Raw genomic sequence first — 24,029 nt, 5'->3', positions numbered from 1 at the left:
TGTGCTGCTATAAACATAGATATACATGTATCACTGTCATATGATGTCTTTGATTCTTTTTTGAAGATATCTAGAAGAGGAATACCTGAACCAAATGGAATTTCTCTTTTTATTTTTTTGAAGAATCACCATACTGATTTCCATATTGGGTGTACCAGTTGACACTCCCATCAACAATGAAGAAAAGTCCCCACCCCACCTCACCTCTCTAGCATTTGTTATTATTTGATTTCTTTAAGATAGTTATTCTTTCTGTTGTAAGATGGAATCACAGTGCTGTTTTAATTTGCATTTCTTAAATGGTCAGAGATATTGAACATTTTTTCATGTATTTATTGGTCGTTTGTACTTATTCATCTGAGAAGTCTTGACTCATTTCAGACACCAATTTTTTATTGTATTTTTAAATTAAGGGAGTCTAATTTTTTTGAGTTCTTTATATATTCTAGATATTAGTTTGTTGTTTGAGGAGTAGCCAGAAAATTTTTTTTCCTATTCTGTAGATTGTCTCTTTACTCTGTTAGTGGTTTCCTTTGCTGTGCAGAAGTTTTTTTAATTTGATGTGATCTCATTTGTTGATTCTTGGTATTATTTCTTGTGCAACTGGGGTTCTGTTTAGAAAGCTTTTGCCTACACTTATGTTTTCAAGATTTTAACCTATTTTTGTCTTCCAGCAGGTGAAGTCTTTCTATTTTAATGTTTAGATCTTTGACCCATTTTTTATTTTAGTTTCACACATGGTGAGAGATGTAAGTCTAGGTTCAATCTTCTGTGTGTGAATAGCAGCTTTCCCAGCACCAGTTGTTAAAGATGCTACCTTTCCTCTAGCAAAAGTATTTGATTTCTTTGTCAAAGTTAGTTTAGTTTGCCTTGAGTTGTTTCTGCATCCTCTATTCTGTTCCATTGATCTACAAGTCTGGATTGATGCATTCAAATTACATAGTATGCAGTGAAAAATATACAATTTTAATACATTGTCTACTGATGATATTAAGGCAATTTTTTCCATCATTTTGCTCATAAAATTAAGCTAGAATAAAAATAATCATAGTCTTTCCTGTTTCTACAGTGTATGACTCAAAACATGAATCACTCTATCTTGTACTGTTCACTAACCATTTCAAAATCACAGAACTTCAAATCATTTGGTCAATTTTGGGCAAGGGATTATTTCTCCTTCTTTATATCTTCTTTGCCAATGGCCAGCCTAAAATTAGGCAAAAAAAATAGTAAAAGAAGTCTATCAATTGATTCTTTTCATTCACCAGGTTCTCATCTCTCTCCTCCTAGAGTTTGTTTATGGTAACTAGTCTCAGGTACTTAATTTATTTGCTCAATGAGTGGCTTCCTCCCTTCAAATATAACCTTTATAAGCACAGATTTTGTTGGTTTTGTTCATTTTGTATCTGAGGATCTAGAAAAATGACTGGCATGCAATAATCACTCAACAGTTTGTTTTAATCAAATCAAATTTATTATATGATGGGTTATAAATTATGACATTAACATAATATATATAGTGTAATATAATTAATATCAACATTAATATGTGCACTCTAATCATATGAACTCTGTAAAATAAGGCATATGATAGGTTATAGTAACACAATAATGATATATGTATGCTGCAATATAATTAGCATCAATATTAATATGCCACATTTCATCATACCAACCCTGTAAAAAAACCTAATTATCTTTGCCTAAGCAAAGAAATTCAGCTTAATGCATGACTAAAAAAAACCACAGGCCTGTGAAGTTTTAGAGCTAGCTTCAAACGTAGATCACTTAGAATCCAAAACTTTTATGCTTTTCTCTACATGTCCTCTAACCCTAGAGTATGGTTTTCCTTTCTTGACCTTTACACTTTTGCCATCTGACATTCCTAAGATCCCCAAAGGGAAGTAGATTTAAGCAAGGTAAGGTTCCCATGAGGAAGAAAAAAAAGAGGAACTTAGATGAGTTCAGATGCTCCTGGAGGAAAATAAAGGTTTTAGCCCATCAACTGGCCCTGAGGATGGAAGAGGCACAACTGGGAATAATTCTCCTAAAAGTCAAGACTGGGAGCATGGCCAACCTATGGTGTGCGCTTATGTACATCTGACACAGACAGCAGCAGTGACTTGGCTACAGCTGTAGCCACTAATACCTCAGCCAGGACAGAGACTTCCCCATTTCCCTTTTAGCTTTTCAGAAACTGAGATAGACTTCTTTGGCTACTTAAGGACATGTATGAAGCATGAATGTCAGACAGAGCTGATCAAGGAAGATGTCCCTATTGGACACAGGTAAGTCTCCTTTCCAAAGGTCAAATCAACAGGGGCCTCTCTGTCTACCGGTTCAGTTGCTCAACTGGACAAGTTCTGGGCAGATTTGGGCAGGGAACCTGATTCTATTATTAGGTCCGCACTGAGAAGATCTAATTGTTTCTGTCTTCTCTGGGTCTGAGCTTTATTTGCTTATGTCGCAGTAAAAGATCTAGGGCCACAGAAAAAAAGACATTACTCAGTTTTATTTTGTTTGTTCATTGGTTTTTCCAATTCTGTCCTATAAAGTTTTGTGAGTCAGGAAATTTCAGTCCCTGGAACTTCTCCAGGACATGTACCTGCTCTAGGTCTTAACTTCCTGTGGTTAGCTCAGTTAAGCACTCACATGACAGAGGGCATCAGGACACTCTACTTCTTTAGGGTATTTCTTAATACAGTCAGTCAAATTACTATTAAAGGATGGTCCTGCAGAAGTTTGGAGGGTCCTGCCAAGATGCTTGTGGGTTTGCCATGGAGTACAGCTTCTACAGTGCCTCCCACATCAGAAGCAGGGGGTCAGCTCTTCTTCCTCCCTATTAGTTCCGGGAAGCATTATGAGAAACCCAGCAGCCCTTTCATCTCTGCTCCTTCTTCTTTTTCAATCCTCTTCACCAGCATCACTCGCTACATGTCTGTAATGAAATGGGGCTTCTAGTGACAATTCTTTAGTAGAAGGATGTTGTTAGACATAGAATCCAATGGAAACTTCAGGAATGAAGCACTTGAAAAATTCAAGTATTCATTCTTATCCTCTTTAATCCCAAAATACATACAAATATCATAAAATATACACAGGCATTGGGCTTATTCCTATAAATAAAATAAGAAGTTCTTGGTCTGAAAAAGTGTGAGATTAAACAGGGAAATTCAGGTGTCAGTAAATAGATACATAGATAGATAGATAATAGATAATTAAAATACAATTGAATAACCAGTTTTTACAGCATACAAGAATAACCCTATTTTGGAAGCATCCCAGAAGAGACACATTTAGTTCTGAAGGAGAGAAGCCACCCAGGTGGAGAAAGGGACATATGCAAACAGAGTGACATCATGAACAAAGGTATAGGCAGGGACTAGCAAACTACACCGCATGTATCAAATCTGCCCCTTCTTTATATGGCTCGCGAGCTAAAAATGATTTATGTTTTTTTCATGATTCTTCACTTGATCTTAGCCAAAAGGCCATGAAGCGATTTTTTCATGATTCTTAAAAATCAAAAGAGTAATAGTTTATAGTATCTGGAAGTTACATGAAATTCAAATGAATTTCAGTGTCAAAGTTTTATTAGACCTCTTGCTCCTTTGCCTAGATATTTTTAAGCCCTAAATGTTTATTTATCTACCTATATCATATATGGCCTGTTTCCTCCAAAATAAAACCTAACTGGAAAATAATCAGGGTTATAACCTCTGTGACACTGGCCATGACCATGGAAAATAACTAGTGCTTATTTTCCAGTTAGGTCTATCTTCAGGGAAACTCAGTTTTAGATATTATACATGTTGTATATGTATGTGTACCCATCCACATGTGTGTGTATTTGTGTACTGAATAGCTTGACAGAAATCACATGGTCCACAGAGCCTAAAACAGTTTATACCTAGCATTTAACAATAAAAGTTTGCCAATCCCTGGTATAGAATCATGAAACAAAGTAATTTGTTTAGTAAATGGTAAGAAACTCAGCATTAGAGTGTTGAGAGGTTGAAGTGCCTGGATGAGAAAGTGACAAAAAAAAAAAAAAGAAACTTAAAGAATACACAGAATTCACACTGTGTCCTTGGTAAAATCTCAAGGTTCCTCTTATTTTATTTTTTTCTGATTATACTTTTGGATGCTAGCTCTGTCTTTTACCACCCCATGTAAGCAAGTTACCAAATACATAAACTACCAAATAACTTAAACTCTCTAAATTCCAGCTTATCCATTAGCAATATGAGGAGGATAATAATAGTGTCTAGATAAGACTGTTGACGTGAAAAGAAAATGGAAAAAAAGGTAAAGTACGTAGCACAGTATGTTGTGTATTCAGTACATATTATCAATAGATGACCATAATTTTCACTTTTATTGTTACTGCTTTTTTCTATTAAAGTAGCTTCCTGTTGAATGTTTGGAAAATTGCAAAATAAACTTAAGAAAATAGTCTGATCCCTCTTCCTACCTCTTAAAGGTGGTTATTGCCAAAATGTTGCATATTCCTCCATTCACTTTTCTATGTATATATTTATAAGATTGAAATGTTAGTTTGTGATTTCTATTTTTATTTACTGTTATAAGGTGAATATTAACCAATGGCAGTAAGATTTTTCAAAAATGATTTATATGATTCCATATTTCCTTAAATGCTTGGGTCATAATCGAGGTAGCCATTATGGATTAGTGGTTGCTCCTAGTTTTGATTGTTAAATAATACAGCACTGGAAATGTTTATGTGTGAAATGATTATCTATGACTCTATTTTTTTCCTTAAATTCTTTTATTGATACATTTTAGGTATACAATACATTCGCTGTGCATTTGCTGTTATCTGTTGATTCCCATCTGGAAACATCTACTCTCGATTGTTCATATTCAAGACCTTATGTCGGGACCTTTTTAGCTATCATCTGCATTGTTTTTTCCACTTCATTACTGGTCTTGTAGGGATAAATTCTCCAACTAAGGAAATTATTGAAGAATCCAATTTACCTTATTGTTTTTGTTGTTTAACATCAAGGATTTTCTTTTTCTTTTCTTTTTTTTTGCTTAAATTCTTTTTTTGGTACATTTTAGTTATACAATATGTTTACAGTTATCATTGGGTACTTGTATCTGTACATGATGTATCTTGGTTCTTATTTTTTCCCCATTTCCCTGTCCTCCCTTCATCCCCCTCCATCTTTCCCTATTTACAAAGACTTTGTTTCCATTTTTTCCTCTTCTTATAATTTTTCCTTTCCTTTCTTTCCTTTCCCCTTCCCCTCCCCTTTGGACTTTTTCTTCCTATTTCAAATTATCAATTATTCATTTTAATCATTTTAATCCTCATTTACACTTTCAGTTTCTCACACCAGAGAAACTACTTAGTATTTACAAATGTGTGTCCTATTTATTTCACTGAAGAGTATGGCCTCAATATGCATCCATTTATCTATAAATGTCTCTAGTTTGACTTTTTTATGGCTGAGTAGTACTCCATTTTATTTAAAAAACACATTTTCTTTATCCAGTTTCCAGTTGATGGGCACTTGGGCTGTTTACGAGCTTTAGCTATTACAAATTATGCTGCTATAAACATGGGTGCACATATATGGCTGTGGTATGATTCTATTAATTCTTTTGAGAAGATACCAAGCAGGGGAATAGCTGGGTCAAATGGGACCTCTAGCCCTAGTTCTTTGAGGTATCTCCATACTGATTTCCACAGTGGCTGCACCAGTCTGCACTCCCACCAACAATGGAGAACGGTTCCTTTCTCCCCACACCCCCTCCAGCATTGGTTATTGGTTGATTTTTTGATAGTAGCCATTCTTTCTAGGGTGAGGTGGTATCTCAGTGTTGTTTTCATCTGCATCTCTAGAATGACCAGTGATGTTGAACGTTTTTTCATATGTTTATTTGCTGCTTTTACTTCTTTGTATGACTCTGTTTATTGACAAATTAGAGACACTGAGGAGGTTCTCAAAACAATGTATGAACAAATTTTCTAAATTGCTTTTAAGAAAAATTATACTATTTGAAAATGAAGTTTTCAATTCTACACAATATATTAGTTTTGTAAATTTGATGAGCAAAATTGAATTTCTATGTTGTTTCCATATTTTCATGTAACTTTTTACTACTAGGAAAAATGAATAATTTTGTATGGTTATTCATTGTTAGCCTTTTTTGGTGAGTTGAATCTTTCTTTGTGCCATCTACCTTTTGGTGGAGGAGACATTTTGCTCCTAACAATTTATATTAGTACCTAATTGCAAATCAGCTAGACAAACACTTTTTATTATTCACTGAATTATTACAAGTTTGTCATTTGTCTTTCAAGTGTAGTTGAGTTACAAATGTATTTTATTCTTAATTACATGTGTCTATCTAAATACAAAGTAATATATCACCAAATAATGTAGAAAACATGTAGAAAAATGTAGAAAATATGAAACATGAGGGAGAAATTTAAAGTGCTTCTTATCACACCACTAACATACTAATATTGACATAAAATACAATTACAATTTATACATGCATGGGTATAATTTTGTACTTTAACATGAATCTCTTTTTACTGAGCAGACTATTTTGTGGCATATAACATTCACTCAGCTAAATACAGGAAATGTTTTTCCATGCTGTGTTAAATCTTCTCTAATTCTCAAAGGCTGCATAAAATTTAATAGTAGAAATACAAAACAATTTATTTAACAACCTTGCTATTTTATGGTTTTGTTTGTTTGCTGTTACATTATCATAAAGTTGAGAGGAGCATTCTACTAAATAAGATGTGTATCCAAGCTTAATCTAAAATTGTAGGTAGGGTATTGCTAGTTCAAAGTGTCTTTGATATAATGTGAAATCTATTTGTCATTTTGACCTGTAGTGTTTATTTCCTTCACTTTTAAGATAACTGAACCCTAGAATGTAAAACAGCATTTGTTGAAAACTAGCCTTTCTGCGTTGTACTTTCTCAGCATTTTTGTCAAATATCAGTTGACTATATATGCATGAATTTGTTTCTGTGTTCTATATTCAGTTCCTATGGTCCACTTGTATCTTTTTATGTCTCCTTTGCCTATTTTTCTACTCATTGGAAATCAATAGAAATATTTTAGCATTTTTCTTTGGATATCTTCTTATTTTTAACACTTGTCTTTGGGCTAATGGATCTTTTTTCTTTCCCTCCTGTGGGTTGAGGCCTTCACAGTGAGCCACCTCCACAGTGCCTCCCTTTAATCTTTCATTTTGAGACAGGGTCCCACTTAGTTGTCCAGGCAGGACTGAACTTACAATCCTCCTGCCTCAGCCTTTCTCAATGCTGGAACTACAAGCTTTAGCAACTGTGTCAGGCTCATCTGTCCTTTATTAATACTATTGTTGTACACAATTTAGACCCACTAAATTAAATATAAACATATGTATAATACAATAAACAGCTTATAGCATCTAAAATTAAATATAAACATTTTCTACATATTTATCTAGAATATATGGTTTTGGACTTCATCCTGTTTCAGTGATTTGTGTAATACAAATATTTTATACTTAAAGCATTCATGTAGACCCTATAAATGGTTGCATCTAATTAGAAATATAATATACTTACAATATATAATATATGATACTGTATATATTTGCTATTCCTTTCTTTTAATGTTATTAGAACTTGCCATCTCTTATTCACTACTGTGAAATAATAGTTGGAAATAGAATGCAAGATTTTTCTTTTATGATTACACTAACTTCTTTAATAGCTTGATAATAATTTATATTTTTCTAAAACTAGTTCTCTAGTCATGAACATGATATGGCACTCAATTTAGTCAAGATGATTTTATAACTTTTTATAAATGTTTTTTCTTTCCTTAAGCTCATGGCTTTTGGGATTGTGATATTTTGATAAAACTACTTCAATCCACTCATCTTTTTATCTTAGATGTAAAAAGAATTAAGCTATGTTATGTACATGTATCAACTCCTATGATTAATGTAAACATTACATACTGCAAACATGTACAAATAAAAATAAAAATTTAAAAATATCAAGACAAAACCTTACATCCCACTAAGAAATAACCAATTTCATTTAAAAACTGACATAGGGGCTGAGGATTTAGCTCATTGGTGCCAGTGCCTGCCTCGCAAGGGAAAGGTCCCAAGTTCGATCCCCGGTACCAAAAACAAAACAAAACCAACTGACATTTACTAATATAATAATATTCTCTTATAATTTTCTAAATTTTAAATTTCTAAATTTATGACTCCATTTCTTATTCTCACTACTGAATACTTTCACTTTCTCCTATTTTGAATTAACACAAACTAAAATATAATGGAACATTACACTTTACCCACTGCATACTGCATTGAATTGTTTTGAAAGTGTAATTCCATTTGCATGAAGAAAAGTAACTATTAATTTGTCTCTAGGTGAAGAAGATGAGAGCAATGAATCTTTAATAAAGAGGGATACATAATAGGTAGGTTTGAAAATTTTGTCAATCTCAGTCCACTCCTTTGCCTCAGGACCCTGCTAACTTATCCCCATTATTAAAATATTTAAATGTACAGCAGAAAATGGAGGTATGTGGAAATGGTCAATTCATTTTTTAAAATATCACAAAATTCAGAGCAAATTACAAAAAAGAATAAAATTAGGTGTAGGGAGCCACTCTGAGAGATATCAAAGCCCAGGCATTTAAGGTCTCATGAGGACATGAACCCGCTGTCAGGGGCATGCATATAACTAGACACAGTTATGTACAAATGACGTAGCATAGACAACTACACATGTGCAGCACAGTCATGTCAGGACACCATGATGTAATGTCTGTAACGTCTGATAACAGCAATATAAGGGCTAAAGGAATAAATACAAGCAGCTCTGAGCTCAGAGCCCTGGTTCTGCCTTGCTTCCTCCTGCTGCTTTCATGGATCTCAGCTCCATGTCCTTTCTTAATTGTGGGAAACTCACAGCAGATAAAGAAACCTCTCTTGGTTGCCCCTAGGAGGCTCAGTTCTGACATTAGGGAAGGAAGGATAAGCTACTGTTCAGCTCACACCATATGCACTAGGGATTCTTCCTTGTATCTTTATTTTAAAATAACACAAGGCTCTTCCTCTTCCAGAGATCTGGACCTTGCCTCTTTCCCTGATAATAAAGAAGAATCTGAAAAACATATTTAGAATGTGATAGTAGTTGCAATCAAGAATTTCTCTCCATGACCACTGTGGAGATTTAAACCTATACCTATGGCTGCAGGAAACTGGACAAGGCTAAGTGAGTTTATCCTCATGAGCTTCACTTCTCTACCTACTGAAATACAGTCGTTGCTCTTCCTGGTATTTCTCATCATCTACCTGGTCACCCTGATGGGAAACAGCCTCATCATTCTGGTTACCTTGGCTGATCCCATGCTGCACAGTCCCATGTACTTCTTCCTCAGGAACTTGTCTTTCTTGGAGATTGGCTTCAACTTAGTCACTGTTCCTAAAATGCTGAGAACCCTGCTCTCCCAGGACACAACCATCTCCTTCCTCGGCTGTGCCACTCAGATGTATTTCTTCTTTTTCTTCGGGGTGGCTGAATGCTTCCTCTTGGCCACCATGGCATATGACCGCTATGTAGCCATCTGCAGTCCCTTGCATTACCCAGTCCTCATGAACCAAAGGACACGCACCAAACTGGCTGCAGCCTCCTGGTTTCCAGGGTTTCCTGTAGCCACTGTGCAGACCACATGGCTCTTCAGTTTCCCATTCTGTGCCACCAACAAAGTGAACCACTTCTTCTGTGACAGCCCCCCTGTGCTGAGGCTGGTCTGTGCAGACACAGCACGGTTTGAGATCTATGCCATTGTCGGAACCATTCTGGTGGTCATGATACCCTGCTTGCTGATCTTATCTTCCTACACACGCATTGCTGCTGCCATCCTCAAGATTCCATCAGCTAAAGGGAAGCATAAAGCCTTCTCTACCTGCTCTTCTCACCTCCTTGTTGTCTCCCTTTTCTATGTGTCCTCAAGCCTCACATATTTTAGGCCCAAATCAAATAATTCCCCTGAGGGGAAGAAATTACTATCATTGTCCTACACTGTTGTGACTCCCATGTTGAATCCCATCATCTACAGCCTGAGAAATAATGAGGTGAAAAATGCCCTCAGCCGGACCTTCCACAGGGCCCTGGGCCTCAAAAACCACAACCCATAGACATTTTCTCTCCCTGTTATTACCTCTCCATTGGACTGAAACTTGGCTTTTCAAGTGACCGTTGGTAAACTAGTGGATAAAGGTGTATCTATTGTTACCATTTGCCAAATTTCTCAGTATTGTCACACATTGTTTTCGTTTTGGTACAATTGGTATTTTGTTACTTTTGTGTTAACTAATGCTAGGTATTTACTTTCTAATGGGCACAAATGTGGCATGCCCTGTGAACAACATAAAACTGTTGGTAATGTGAATTTGGGGACACAAGCCTGGAAAGTCAGCAAAAAGCACCAGGTCATCTTGGCCCTTTATCGTACTTTGGACTAGTGTGACTTCCTCAGCAAGAGGAAAAACCCGTAAGCTCTCTAGCACTAAATTCTTCTTGCCGTTTTATTTCATTTCATATGCCAGTGAGGCAGTATTGGCTCTTGAGTTTTTATTTATTTATTTATTTTTTTGGCTGTTGAGTTTTTTAATACGTAAGATGGATAGAGGAAGACCGTAGTGTACTTACTACAATAAAGATGCAACTTTTAACATTATAAACTACAACCTTACAGGAATCATCAAAACATGTTGAAACAATTAATATTCATCCAATTTGACTGTTCTGAACTTTATAATTAATAAGTAAGGTTGCTCAGGTGATTATTCTGAAAATTGGTTTTTGGAAAATTTTAGAGCTGAGTGGAGGTTGTAGGCAGTATTTGAATGAATGACTTTGTATAAAGTTAAAAGTTGTGAAAATTGTCCTGAAAGACAAAAAGAAATGTCAAGAGAAAGCAAAGGAATATTTTAGAAGCTTTTGGGGTGATGACATTTAAATTGATTTCTGCAAACTAAGTTAAAGTTAAGGAAATGGCAGGCCACAGTGAAGCAGATCACAGAAGTTCCAGATAAGGAAGAACTTGGTGAATTACTGAAGTATAAGAAGACTTGTTTTTGCCCAAATATGATAGCCAAAATGACAGGTGAAAAGGATTTGAGAGGTAGGGTGAGTGATACCCACTATATTTGATCATGTATACATGCAATAGATGGATACTGGAATATTTTGATCATGCTGGTGATTTTTTTAAAAAGATACAATGGTGTCTGGATAAACAATGCACTTTAAGTAGCAAGGGTAAAATAAAGGAGGGTAGCATAGTGGTGGTTTGGTTTAGAACATTAGCAGTAGACATGAAAGTTCAGATTCTAAATATATTTGGAACATGAAGTTAGGAAGACTTGATAAAATAGATTTATATAACAAATGAGGAAGAAGGAGGTGTCAAAGACTCCACCCACATTTCCGGCATAAGATATTAAATTGAATGGGAAAGAATGGAGCAAAAGCCTGTATCCATGTGGGGGACATCTGAAAGAGAGACATAGGGAATTCAGTTTCCAGGTAATCTGAGAGGGAAGTTTTGTGTAGCTACACAAGTGATCTTAAATTTAATCCACAAAAGCAGATACTAGAAGCATGGTTAAACCACTGAAATAGATAATAGCATGATTCAGTCCCTGCAGTCCAGTGGTGAGACAGAAACAAAAGCATATTAGATTATGAATATATATATATTAATTAGAAGTAATAACAGAACAGGACTATCAGATAAAATTGGGATTGGCTTTGGAAAAGGATTGTAAAATGAACAATATCATAAAAATGAAGTCAAACCATCACGATGCATTATATAAAATTTGTCATCCTTCAGAGGCCAGCAGATTTTTGTGTAGAAAGCCAAATATTAAGTAAGCTTTTTGGGCCAAAGAGCAGAATCATGGAAAGTTTATAGATAATTATATAATATTAAGAAAAACAATTTTTCAAATTTTATTGGTTAAATTTAAAATGTATTACTATCAAATCAAGTACAATTTCTTGTAATGTATATCCACTAAGGAGAAGGTGAGAGATTGTTTGATTGTTTGGTGTCTGTTTGTTTTAGTACTGAGAATTGAACTCCAGATCTGCATAATGATCTATATGCTCATCCTTTTTAAATTAAATTAAATTTAATTTAATTTTACTTTACTTTAAAACAGGATCTCACTGAGTTGCCTAAGCTGAGCTTGAACTTAAATTCTCCTTCCTCAGCCCCCCAGTATCTCATAATGTGATTGATTTTGGCAGGGATAACATTTCACTTAATTAAGGTTCAAAGTTATTGTTCTCTTTCATGAAATACAATTGTATGTGTTCATCTGTTGATGCTGATTTGCAATGAGATTTTACATATTTCAACTCAGAAAATGTCTTTCACATTGGTACATATTTCCAAATATTCTGCATGTCAATTATTCAATATTGTTTTAATTGGATATACTTGGTGTTTAGAAGACAATTCTGTTAGCTTACTATTCTGATACTCACTTTTAGCATGGCATTACATTGGACATTAATCATTTTAATAGAAGATTTAATGAATACTCCTAAATTCCATAGTTGAGTGTATTTTGAAATATGGAAACCTCCTTAGTTAGTTCATCAAGGTCTAAAAACCACTTCTAGAATTTTAGTTTGGACTGAGATATATATGTGCTGCAAACTCATTTAGGAATAGAGATCATTTTCTTGTTTTAACTTTTGATGGCATAGAAAGTGTATAATACTAGAAAGTGTAAAACATCTAGATACTCAAATATTAGATGTCATCTAAGTTATCTTGCCAATGAATAATTTTTCAATATAATTATGGTTTTGCTTTGTAATTTGGGATTAGATTCATCAAGAAACAACATCAAGTATGGATTCAAAGATTATTTTCAAAGCCATTTATTGGTTAATAGTAATGATTCAATATAATTCTGTTTAGAAAAAAATGCAGTTTTGACACTACACTCAACAACTTCCAATAAAACTTTACCATTTAAGCTATCACATTGTTCTCTTAGAGCAACTCAGTATTTTCTGCTTCTGTTTCTGAGAAAATTCACAAAACTGATATTTATATTCATAAAAGCAAATGAAGTTCACAATTGATACCTCTAGTTCAGTAACAAATGATAGATTTCATTGTCTCCTTCGAGTATAAATAATACAATGAATAACTATAACCTTCAAATACCTTACTTTTTGACAAACTTTGTAAATTTTTCCATCAAGCCTTTTGCTACACCATATATATAATGTTATATATTATAATATATATTAATGAAAGTATCACTAATTCACAGACTATCACAACTGCTCAATGTTGCTATTTTAGCGTAAAAGTAATCATAATACATAAATGAATAAGTATGATTGTGCTCCCATAAAACTTTATCTCTGGGTACAGATTTTTGAATTTCATGTAATTTTTACATGCAAATAAATATTCTTTTGATTTTTCTAACATTTAAAATGTAAAAAAACACTGTAGACACCTACTAAGTCCATTTGTTCAAAAATTTGGTTCAGTTCTGATATTTCTTTGTTGATTTTTTTTGTCTAGTAGATCTATTTGTGACAGTGGGTTATCAAGGTCATTACAATTGTATTAGTGTTGGGCTGGAGATTTTCTCAATTGTAAAATTGAATTACAATTGTATTAGTGCCGAGCTGGGGATTTAGCTCACTGGTGCTGCACCTGTCTCACAAACACAAGGTCCTGAGTTCAATCACTGGTACTGAAAAAAAAAAAGAGAGAGAGAGAATGGATTTAAACAATTGTATTAGTGCTTATTTTATTGTTCATGTCTGTTAATATTTGTTTTATATAATTGGGTGCATTGATATTTGGTGCATATATATTTATAATTGTTATCTCCTCCTCTTGGATTGTTCCCTTAACAAGGATGTAATGACCTTCTTTGTCTCTTGATTGTCTTGGCTTGAAATCTACTTTGTCTGCAAATAGAATAGGTACCCCTGATTTTTTCCAGTTGTTGTCGCATGGAGTATTGTTTTCCATCCTTTGACTTTCAGTCTATGAATTTCTTTTTGAGTTAAATGTATTTCTTGTATGCAGCATATTGTTGGATCTTGATTCTTGATCCATTTGGCCAGTCTATTTCTTTTGATTGGTGAATTGAGACCATTTACATTGATGGTTATAACTGATATGTATTGACTTATCCTTGTCATGTTATCTTCCTACTGTTGGTTCTCTTTCTTTCTCCTCCATTTAATTGTTTTCCTTGCCTGGTGGATTCATTTTGTTGAAGTTTATGGAATTGTAGTTTTTGTTATCTTTTTCTAGAATGTCCTTGAACATTTTGGAGTGTGAATTAGATGGTCAGGAATTTCTTCAGGTGTTCCTTGTCATGGAAGTATATTATTTCTCCATCAGTTTGAAAGATACTTTAGTGGGATACATCAGTCAGGGTTGGTGGTTGTTTTCTTTTAGGGCTTGAAATATTTCACTTCAAACTCTCCTTGAATTCGGGGTTGGTATTGAGAAGGCTGTGATTCTGATGGACTTTTCTTTATAGATGATTTGTTTCTTTTCTCTAATATCTTTTAATATCCAGTTCTTATGTTGAATTTCTGGAATCTTGACTATTATATGGGTTGGTGTAGATTTTTTTATCACAGCCAGTTGGGATTCTATATGCCTCACTTATCTGTATGTCAAATTATTTTTTCATGCTTGGAAAGTTTTCTGCTATTACTTCTGTTAACAGGGGTTTTTTTTTATGTCATTTGCACTACCTCCTGCTTTTTCATTGAATCTGAACAATCTTATGTTATTCTTTGCATCCTCTAGCAGCTGTGAAATTAATTTTTTGTGATCCCTTGCTATTGCAAAGAAATCTTTCTTTTCATGATTGCTAACTGCAATCTTGTATTCTAGATCTGATATTCTATCCTCACATTGCCTCATTCTGCTGTATATACTTTAAACAGAATTATAATCTCCTGGATATCTGAATATCTTTCATGAATTCCATTTTTTTCTGATTTTGGGCATTCATGTTTTCTATCATTTTCCTAAGCTCCTCTATTTTTTTAAAATCTGTATCTCCTCTAGATTCACTGACTATGTCATTTACTATGGTCATCATCTCTGTAGTTATCTGAGAAATTATTTCTGATTTGTTTTTTTTTTCTAGAGACTTTTTCATCTGGTTTTTTAATTCCACTGTTACAACTTCAGAGAGTTCAGGTGGGTGGCTTTCAAATTGCTCAACCTCATTGCCCCCTGGCTTTCTCTTTGGTGAGCTGGAAGTTCGGGGTTGCATCTTGCTTCTGTGTCTTCTCATTTTCTATTTTTTAGGTTTGATTTCTCTTTAGTTTAGTCACTTGTAAGCTGCTTATGGTAGATAATTCTATTTCTAGTATTGAGAACCCTTCTTGAAAGAATTAAAAGCATGATATCACAGAGATATATGCACACCTGTGTTTATAACAGCAGAGTTTGTAATAGCTAAATATTGAAAACAGTCTAAATGCCCATCAGTGGATAAATAGATGAAGATGTGGGTTTTTTAAATAATGTGGAACTACTCAGATATAAAGAAAGGTAAACTTAAGACATTTCTTGGTAAATGGATGCACCTTGAGACCATACTGGTTAAATGAAATAAATCAGACACATGTTTAAATATAGCATTATTTCTCTGGTTTGAGAAAATGAAGGGGTAAGTAAAGACCAAAATGTATAATAGATATTGGGAAATAGGAAGAAAATGTTCAAAAGGGAAGAGGAAAAAGGGAGAGGGTAGTAGTCAGGAGGGAAATGAACTTTACAAAAGAGAACAGAAGAAAAAAATGAAACAAAACTTTTGTAAATAAGGAAGTAAAGAAGGGTTGAAGGGAGGGGAGGGGCATGGAGGAAAAAAGAATCAAGATATAGCATGTAAAGGTACAAATTCTTATGATGAATGTTATCATTATGTAAATAAAAAATGTAGCAATAAAGTTAATAAAAATAAATAAAATGGAAAAAACAGAAAACCCATTTTTAGCTCATAGACAATTAAATATGGGCAGAATGTTGAATTTGGCCCTTTGTAGTTTTTCAATACCTGGGTAAGACCACGAATTCTGACACTAACACAGCTGAGTGTTAACAGCTCTGCCTATGATACTGGGCAGGTTACTTAGGCTCTCTGGACCCTTAGTTTCTTCTGTGTAATGTGAGGACAATCATAATATATATTTCCCAGCTTGCTGGAGAGGATTCAGTGAGATCATATATATCAATCACCGAAGGACTATGTGGGCACATGGTAATTTCTACAGAAATGCTAACTGTTACGGTGGTATTAGTAGCCCTGGCGGTGGTGCTGATGACAATAATAATGGAAGTTATGATGTGGTACAGGAAATTGAAGGAAGATTAAGTTGCTAAGGTAAATAGGAATCAAATCTTAAGAGGTCTTCTAGCTGAACTGTCTGAACACTATTTTGTGAACTATGTAAATTAATTGAAGAGTTTTCAACCCAAGGAAACCATCAGATCTGTATTTTGGAATATTACTTTGGCAATGGTGTTAAGAATGGGTTACAAGGGACATAACCATATTTGGAGACCAGTCAGAAGACTTGAAATGGAATAGAAGTGCAAGGAAAGCCACTTTATAAACCTCAAAAATTGAAATGTTTGTTAAATTGAGTCTATAGAGGAGCCATTAAACAGAGCTGACAGCTTAGAGGAAAATCACTGCTGTTCTGGACAGCAGCTACTCCTGTAAACCTGAATCCAGCAGGAACTTGAGCTTCAAAGCTGGCTCCTTGCCAACATGAGATCATTAGGAATCAAGGCTCTGCTGCCTGGGTCATTAGCCCTCTCCCCAGATCTGACCCTGTTTGTTCACCTAAGCTTTACCTCTAAGCCAAGGATAGGCCACTGGGAGCCACAGTCAGCTGTGCTCCCTGAACAACTTTAATGAGGTCATGGCCATTGACTGCTCATTAATAGATTAGTTAGGCCAGGGATTTAGCTCAGTGGTTCTGCCACCTGCCCCTCAAGCACAAGGTCCTGAGTTCAATCCCCTGTACAAAAAAAAAAAGAGTAGTCTGCAACTCCAGGGGCAGAGGACACTGGAGACAGAAGTCAGTGATAGCCCAGCCCACCCCAAGTATGTTGCATCGCAATGAGAAAGAATGAACTCCTCTTGATAGAGACTCCTAGGCTTCTACTATTAGTTCTTCAGGGTCCATTCCAGCTCTCAGAGACCATGATTCTGGAAACAGAGATTTGAGGGAACAGACCCTTGGGTGGAAGGAAGTGACAACACAGCTAAATGATCAGGCATATACTGGCTACTGATCTATAGAGAAAATTGAGGAATTCAAAGGTTCTTCAAGTTTTCTTGTATGTAATACAAATGGAATACTGCTCCTCAAACATTTTATCATCTTACTGTCCAAAACCACCGATTTCTTGCTATTCCTCTGAGTAGCCAAATGCAGAGTCTGTGCCATTTTACAAAACTTTCAAATGATAGTTGTCCTGAAAGTTCAGTCATTGGCACACTTTTTCCATCCTCCTTGACACCCCATCTATTCCCAGGGCTTGAACTAATCCCTCCTGTGGTGATGATATGGGAGTTGATTCCTATCTCCCACCAAAATTGGTTCAAGTTTCTTTCAATTGGTCTCACTGCTGCCAATCGTGTACAATCATACACTTCATACCAGTCCACTCTCCTTATCCTCCCCACAGTTCTTTCCAAATAAACATGCTGCATTCTGTCACTATTAAGCCTAAAACCTTTATGATTTGCCCTGATATTTAGAATTAAACTAATGTTTTTAGCATGCCATGCAAAATCCCTTCACAGTTTTGCTCTAGCTTTTCATTCCAAGTTTAGATCTTACCATGTCACAGATATATATTTGAATGAATATTCTACTATTTTTTTTCTACACCATGCATTTGTAGTTAGTCTTTTTCATTCCCATAAAAAATTGGAATCTGAAAAACTTTTTTTTCAATCCTATATATGCTATTTACCAACATGCAAGTTTACACAATTTACTCTAAATTTCAATCCTTCTGTTGGTTCATTTGTGAGCAGTGGGGTAATGCATGCTGAGTTAATGTAAAGGTGAAATGAGAATAATAAAACCTATTGTGAAAGTGTTAAAAGGCAAGTTATTCTGTAGCCTTTTCATGCTCACTTCCCAGTCCTTGCTATCTATCAGATTAGCAGATGAAAAAATCCCCACCTTCAAGGATATTACAGTCCAATGGAAAGGATAGATATTAAACAAAAATGGCATAAATTATACACATTCATATATATGATATATATATATATAAAATACAATTTTAATTTCTATCATTGTTATGAAGGAAAATAATAACATAATGCTTGGGGAAGCAAAAGGAGGGAGTCTTAATTTATATTTAGGACCAGAAAAAACTTCATTGAGTAAAAAACATCACACTCATGTCAGAATATCATCTATGAATTAACCAAGTTAAATTAAGAAGAGAAGCACTCAAAGCAAAAAGACTAATACAAACAAAGATCTACAGAAGTGATTTTAGAAAAAGTGTTGTTACCTGTGATACTGGTGGCAGTCATTGTATAGGGAACTGAAATTTCCCTTCCCCACCTTGATGACAACTTCAAGTCCTAAGTCAAACACTATCATTATGAAACCTTATTGTATATGACATGTACCAGAGCTTCATATACTTTTTCTTGGCATTTTGTTTCCTTTTCACAGCATGCATTTGGTGTTTTACACAGGAGAGACTAAGACATGGATAATTGTTCCCAGGTCATGAGATTAGGAAGCAGTGAGGAAGAATCAAAACATTTAGTCTGTGAATATCTCTTTAAATTAAAAGATGAATACACATGTACCTTGAAAATTCAATAAGACTCTTTCTTTCTGGAGATAGAGATTAATCCCCCTCTCTTTCATAGGCTTCGAAACTCACTTCTAGAGAAAAGAGCTGAGAAAGGGAAAATAATATCTGTACAGCCCAGAAATCTGGCAGGCATCAGCTTAGTAAGGGATTCAGGTTTACACAACTAATACTAAATTATGTTGCTATTGCAGACTCTCCTACATACTATGATGAGAAGAATATCTTTATGGCATGATTGCACCTTTCACCAAAAAATTTCTAATCATTAAAAATAAATAGACAGCTCTCATTGAAGATGTCCTAGAAAATATCTGGCCAATGTTCTTCAAAAGTGCCAACATCATGATAATTAAGGAAACCCTGAAAAATGCCATAAATAGGAGAAGAGTAAAGATAGATGATTAATACGATATAGTATCCTGGATTTAATCATGAAACAGAAGACATTTGTGAAAAAGCTGACCAAGTAACGCATGGAGTTTACTTCATTATACAGAAACAATGCTAATTTTTTTAGTTCTATGAATGAATCACAGTCATGTAGGATATGAAAATTGGGAAACAACACATGAAGTATATAAAGGAACTATCTATTATCTTTGTGACTTTTCTATAAATGTAAGATTATCTACTTCATTTTTTTAACATTTAAAAATTTATTAGTACATGTTTGAGGACATGCCATTTACAGTCATCTCAGGGAGTGGTTACACGTACATTCCACAACTTGTTTCTTTTTTAATCCCTCCCCTTTTCCCCTCTCCCTTCCAAGTCTAACTCCCCTATTCAAATTTTCATTCACTGAGGTTATTAGGCTCCTGTACATGGTACATCTTTATTCTACTTACATCCCCTTCCTCTCCTCTTCACCTTTCCCCCAACTTGGACCCTTTCCTTCTTGCAAGAGATCTATCCCTTTGTTGCATTCTATCCATCCTTTATTATGCTCTTTGTTTGTACTTTGCCTCACTTGAATGAGAAATACCGTATGATATTTAAGCTTGTGTGTCTAGTTTATTTCATTCAACGTTATATTTTCCAGGTGCATCCATTTTCCTACAAATGTCGCAAATTTGTCATTCTTTATAGCCACATAGTATTCTATTATATATAGATATTACATTTTCTTTATCCAATCATCTGTGGATGGGTATACAGGCTGCTTCCAGGATTTAACTATTACAAATTATGCTGCCATAAAAATTGGTATGCCTGTATCACCATAGTATGATGACTTAAGCTTTTGGGGGAAGATACCTAGCAAGGGGATAGCTGAGTCATATGGAATTTCTAATTTCAGTTGTTGGAGAAATCTCCATACCAAAATGCCTATACTAGTTTGCCTTCCCACCAACAGTGAAGGAGAGTTCCTTTTTCACCACAGCCACACCAGCATTTTTTATTATTTGATTTCTTAATGATTGCCCTTCTTTCTGGAGTAAGATGGAATATTAGCATTGTTATAATTTGCATTTTCCTAATGGCCAGAGATGTTGAACATTTTTTCATATATTTGTTGACCATTTGTACTTCTTTCTCTGTCAAATATCTGTTCATTTCTCTTGCCCATTTCTGGACTGAGTAACTTTAGGTGACTTAATTTTTTTTTGAATTCTTTATATATTCTAGATATTATTCCACTGTCTGAGAAGTAGCTAGTAAATTTTTTTCCCATTCTGTAGCTTGTCTCTTCACTCTATTAATTGATTCTTTTCCCCTACAGAAGCTTTCTAGCCAGATATAATCCCATTTGTTGATTCTTGCTGTTATTTCTTGTGTGACTGAAGTTCTGTTAAAAACAATTACGATAACTTTAAAATTAAATTTAAAAATTTTGGTCAAAAACTTCAAACAGTATAAAATTATATACAAGCAAAATAAATCTCCTTGTCAATATGAAACTCTGTTCCCCCATTCCCTTGTCCAGTGGCAACTACTATCATTTTCTTATATATCTTGCCACATATTTTCTATATGTCTACTTATATATTTATAATTTTCTTGTTATAAAATATACACAGTTTATGTTATGTGTTATGTATGTAAAGTTTCTTCATCTTGATTTTTTAAATAAACTTTAAAAAATTTAGAAGAAGCTGTGACTTAAAGAAAACTTGTTATGATAGTACAGTACCCCACCTACAATTTCCCCTACTACTGAAACCACATTTTACTATTTTACATTTCTCACCATTAATGAACCAATGTTGATACATTATTGCAACTAAAATCCATACTTTATTCAGATTTTCTTAGTGTTTATCTAAGATCCTTTTTATGTTCCACGTCACCAGGTCACCACCTTGTATGGGCCATTATGTTTCTACTGGACTTCTCTTAGCTGTGTTAGTTTTCAGACTTTCTGGTTTTGTGATGATCTTGACAATTTTGACAAATACTGGCCAAATACTTTATAATGTTTCCATATTTGAGGATTTTCATATTATTAGACTGGGGTTATCTTTTGGGTAGAGGTATTATAGGAGAAAGTGTCATTTTCATCACATCTTGTTATGGGCACTTAATATCAACATATCTTAGCACTGTTGATATTAACCTTGAGCACCTGGATGAAAGAGTGTTTGTCAAGTTTCTCTAGTATAAAATTATTCTTTTTACCCTTTCCATCCTGGATTGTTTGGAAAGAGATCACTATGCTGAGTTTAAACTCAGAAGGTGGGAATTTAGTTTCCTATGCCTGGGGACAGAGTAGCTACATAAATTTGGATTTTTTTCTACTCAGAAAGTTTATTGATTTCCCCATTTTATTTTAGTCAGTCTTTTATTGACATCAGTTTTCAAGGGGTGATCAAAACATATAGTGAATATTTACAATTTTAAATTTTTGTTACAGTAAAAGATACATTGCCACTAATCCTCCAAAATATGGTCCTTCAACACACACAAAAAAACTGATGCCATTATTCTTGCCACCTTCTGAAGTTATTCTGGAAGTCATCTTTCATGAGTGTCTTTATCCGCTATGATAAAAAATACGGTGAATGCTACTGCTGCATGTCATCGAACAGAAAGGCAGGTTTGTAAAATCATTACATTTTGTCCTCATCAACTTTATTCACAAGGTCTGGCACCTTGTGGCTTCTGGCTCTTCCTCAGTCAAAAATGACCATGAAAGGTAAATGTTTTGAATCAATTCAAGACACTGAGACAGCTACCAAAGCTAATCTAAAAATACTCTTAAAAGAAGACTTCGATAACTGATGCAGAAAGTGGCAAGAATGATAGGATATGTGTATTTGAAGTGAAAGGGAGTAATTTTGAATGGGATTAATGACAATATGCTTTTTAGTATAATAAATCAATTTAAATATTTATCATACTTTTTGATCATTCCTTGTATACTCATTGGTATATTTATTTTATATTATAGTAGAATACTTTGTTGCTCAAATCATTAGTTTTCACTACCGGGAACACTTCCATTTGGCATCTGTGTTCTTTTCACTTAATATAATAATGAACTTTATCTCTTTCTTTCTCCCACATTTACATTCTGTACTAAAAGTGATTCCACACTCATTTTGAATATTTCCTGTCCAACTCCTAGAATCAATCATTTCATCAAAGACTACCGATTCCTTTCCCTGGAAAATGGTATTTGATAGCCAAATCTTTATGCTAAATGTTTATTATAGTATTTAACATAAAGATTAATATATATATTCACATAGTTATACAGTATTTCATTGTATATCATGAATAGAAATTTAGCAGTCCCATGTTGATGGAAGTAAGGTATTTTATAAACAGTTTTACAATTTTAGTAGTGTTAAAAATAAACCAATTATGATTTTTCCTTTTTCTAAAACAGAATGACTTTAAAAGCCTTAATTAAATGACAATACAATTTTATTTCTGTCTTGTACTGTTTGCTAGCTATTTCAAAATCCAATATCCTTGATTCACATGAATAGCTAGGAACAGGAATTATGTCTCCCCTTATACTTTTTACTTGACAATGATCAGCAAAAGACCAAATAAATTAAAGTAATAATTCATATATTACAGTTAATGTCTTTCAGTCCTTTTTTCCCTACATTTTTCTATTTCTCCTTTTCCAGGTTTTAATCAGATCCATTTAAACATCAGATAACAGTCTTATGCTGCTAATCATTTATTTGTAGTTTACCTAGCTTCTCCATTAAAATATAAGCTTTATGAATACATAAAGACCATATCTAATTGTTGGTTTTATTTCTGTAACCTAATGCCTAGAATAGTACCTAAAATTTAATAGACAATGAATGTGACTAATGAACTAATAATTATAAGCCATTTTATTTCACTGATATACCAAACATATAAAATAAGAACATTAGGGCCAGGGATTTAGTTCAGTGGTTCTGCCACCTGCCTCGCAAGCATGAGGTCCCAAGTTCAATCCTGGTACAAAAAATAAATAAAATAAATAAATAAAATAAGCACATTATCTTTAAGTGGCATGGAAACTTAAACACAGAGAAGTTTAACAAAATTGTTGAGCAGCACAGCCAGAGAATTCCAGAGCTGGGATTACATTTAGGTCACTCTGACTTCAACCTTTTAGTATTTCCTTCTCTACAAAATGCCACTTCCCCTTAACTACAATTTAATTTTCCTTTCTTGAATTTTTTCTTGCTGGCATCTAAAATCATTATGGTCTCACAAGACAATAGAGCAAGAAAAGTCAGGTCCCCATGAGGGAGGGAGGGAAGGAAGAGGAACTTAGGTGAACCCAGTAATACCTGGGGAAAAGGTAGGATCCTGTCCTTCAGCAGACCCTGAGGGAAAAGAGAGGCACAGCTGGGAATAATTCTCCCAAGTCAGGACTGGGGCCGTGGTCAGTCCACATGGTGTGCTCACTATCTGCATAGACAGCAGCACCAATCTGGCTACATCCATCAATAGTTCAGCCAGTGAAGGAATTAAGATTTCTGAAACAGAGCTAGAGCTGTTGGATTACTAGAGGATGTGCATGGAGCATGAATATCAGGCAGAGCTGATGAAGGAAGAGGTCCCTATGCAACAGGTAAGTCTCTTTTCCAAGGGATAAATCCATGTGGGGACTGCGTACAAGTT

General features: G+C 34.4%; 1 protein-coding gene across 1 annotated transcript; it reads left to right on the top strand.

Annotated features, from left to right (window-relative positions):
- Nucleotides 1-9,252: 9,252 nt before the first annotated feature.
- On the top strand, nucleotides 9,253-10,206 carry LOC101699302 (olfactory receptor 10A5). The gene has a single exon (XM_004863509.3). The coding sequence runs from the start codon at nucleotides 9,253-9,255 to the stop codon at nucleotides 10,204-10,206; it is 954 nt and encodes a 317-aa protein (XP_004863566.2).
- The last annotated feature ends 13,823 nt before the right edge of the window (nucleotides 10,207-24,029 follow it).

Source organism: Heterocephalus glaber, unplaced genomic scaffold (genome assembly GCF_053883595.1).
Source record: "Heterocephalus glaber isolate CG9 unplaced genomic scaffold, H.glaber_assembly_v1.0 deba00001428, whole genome shotgun sequence".
Classification (NCBI taxonomy): domain Eukaryota; kingdom Metazoa; phylum Chordata; class Mammalia; order Rodentia; family Bathyergidae; genus Heterocephalus; species Heterocephalus glaber.
The sequence above is the reverse complement of the archived record's forward strand: the minus strand, read 5'-3'. Positions and strand labels throughout refer to the sequence as shown.

What these genes read in the sequence shown, in the direction of transcription:
- LOC101699302 (XM_004863509.3), top strand. Translation starts at nt 9,253, where the DNA reads ATGGCTGCAGGAAACTGGACAAGGCTAAGTGAGTTTATCCTCATGAGC.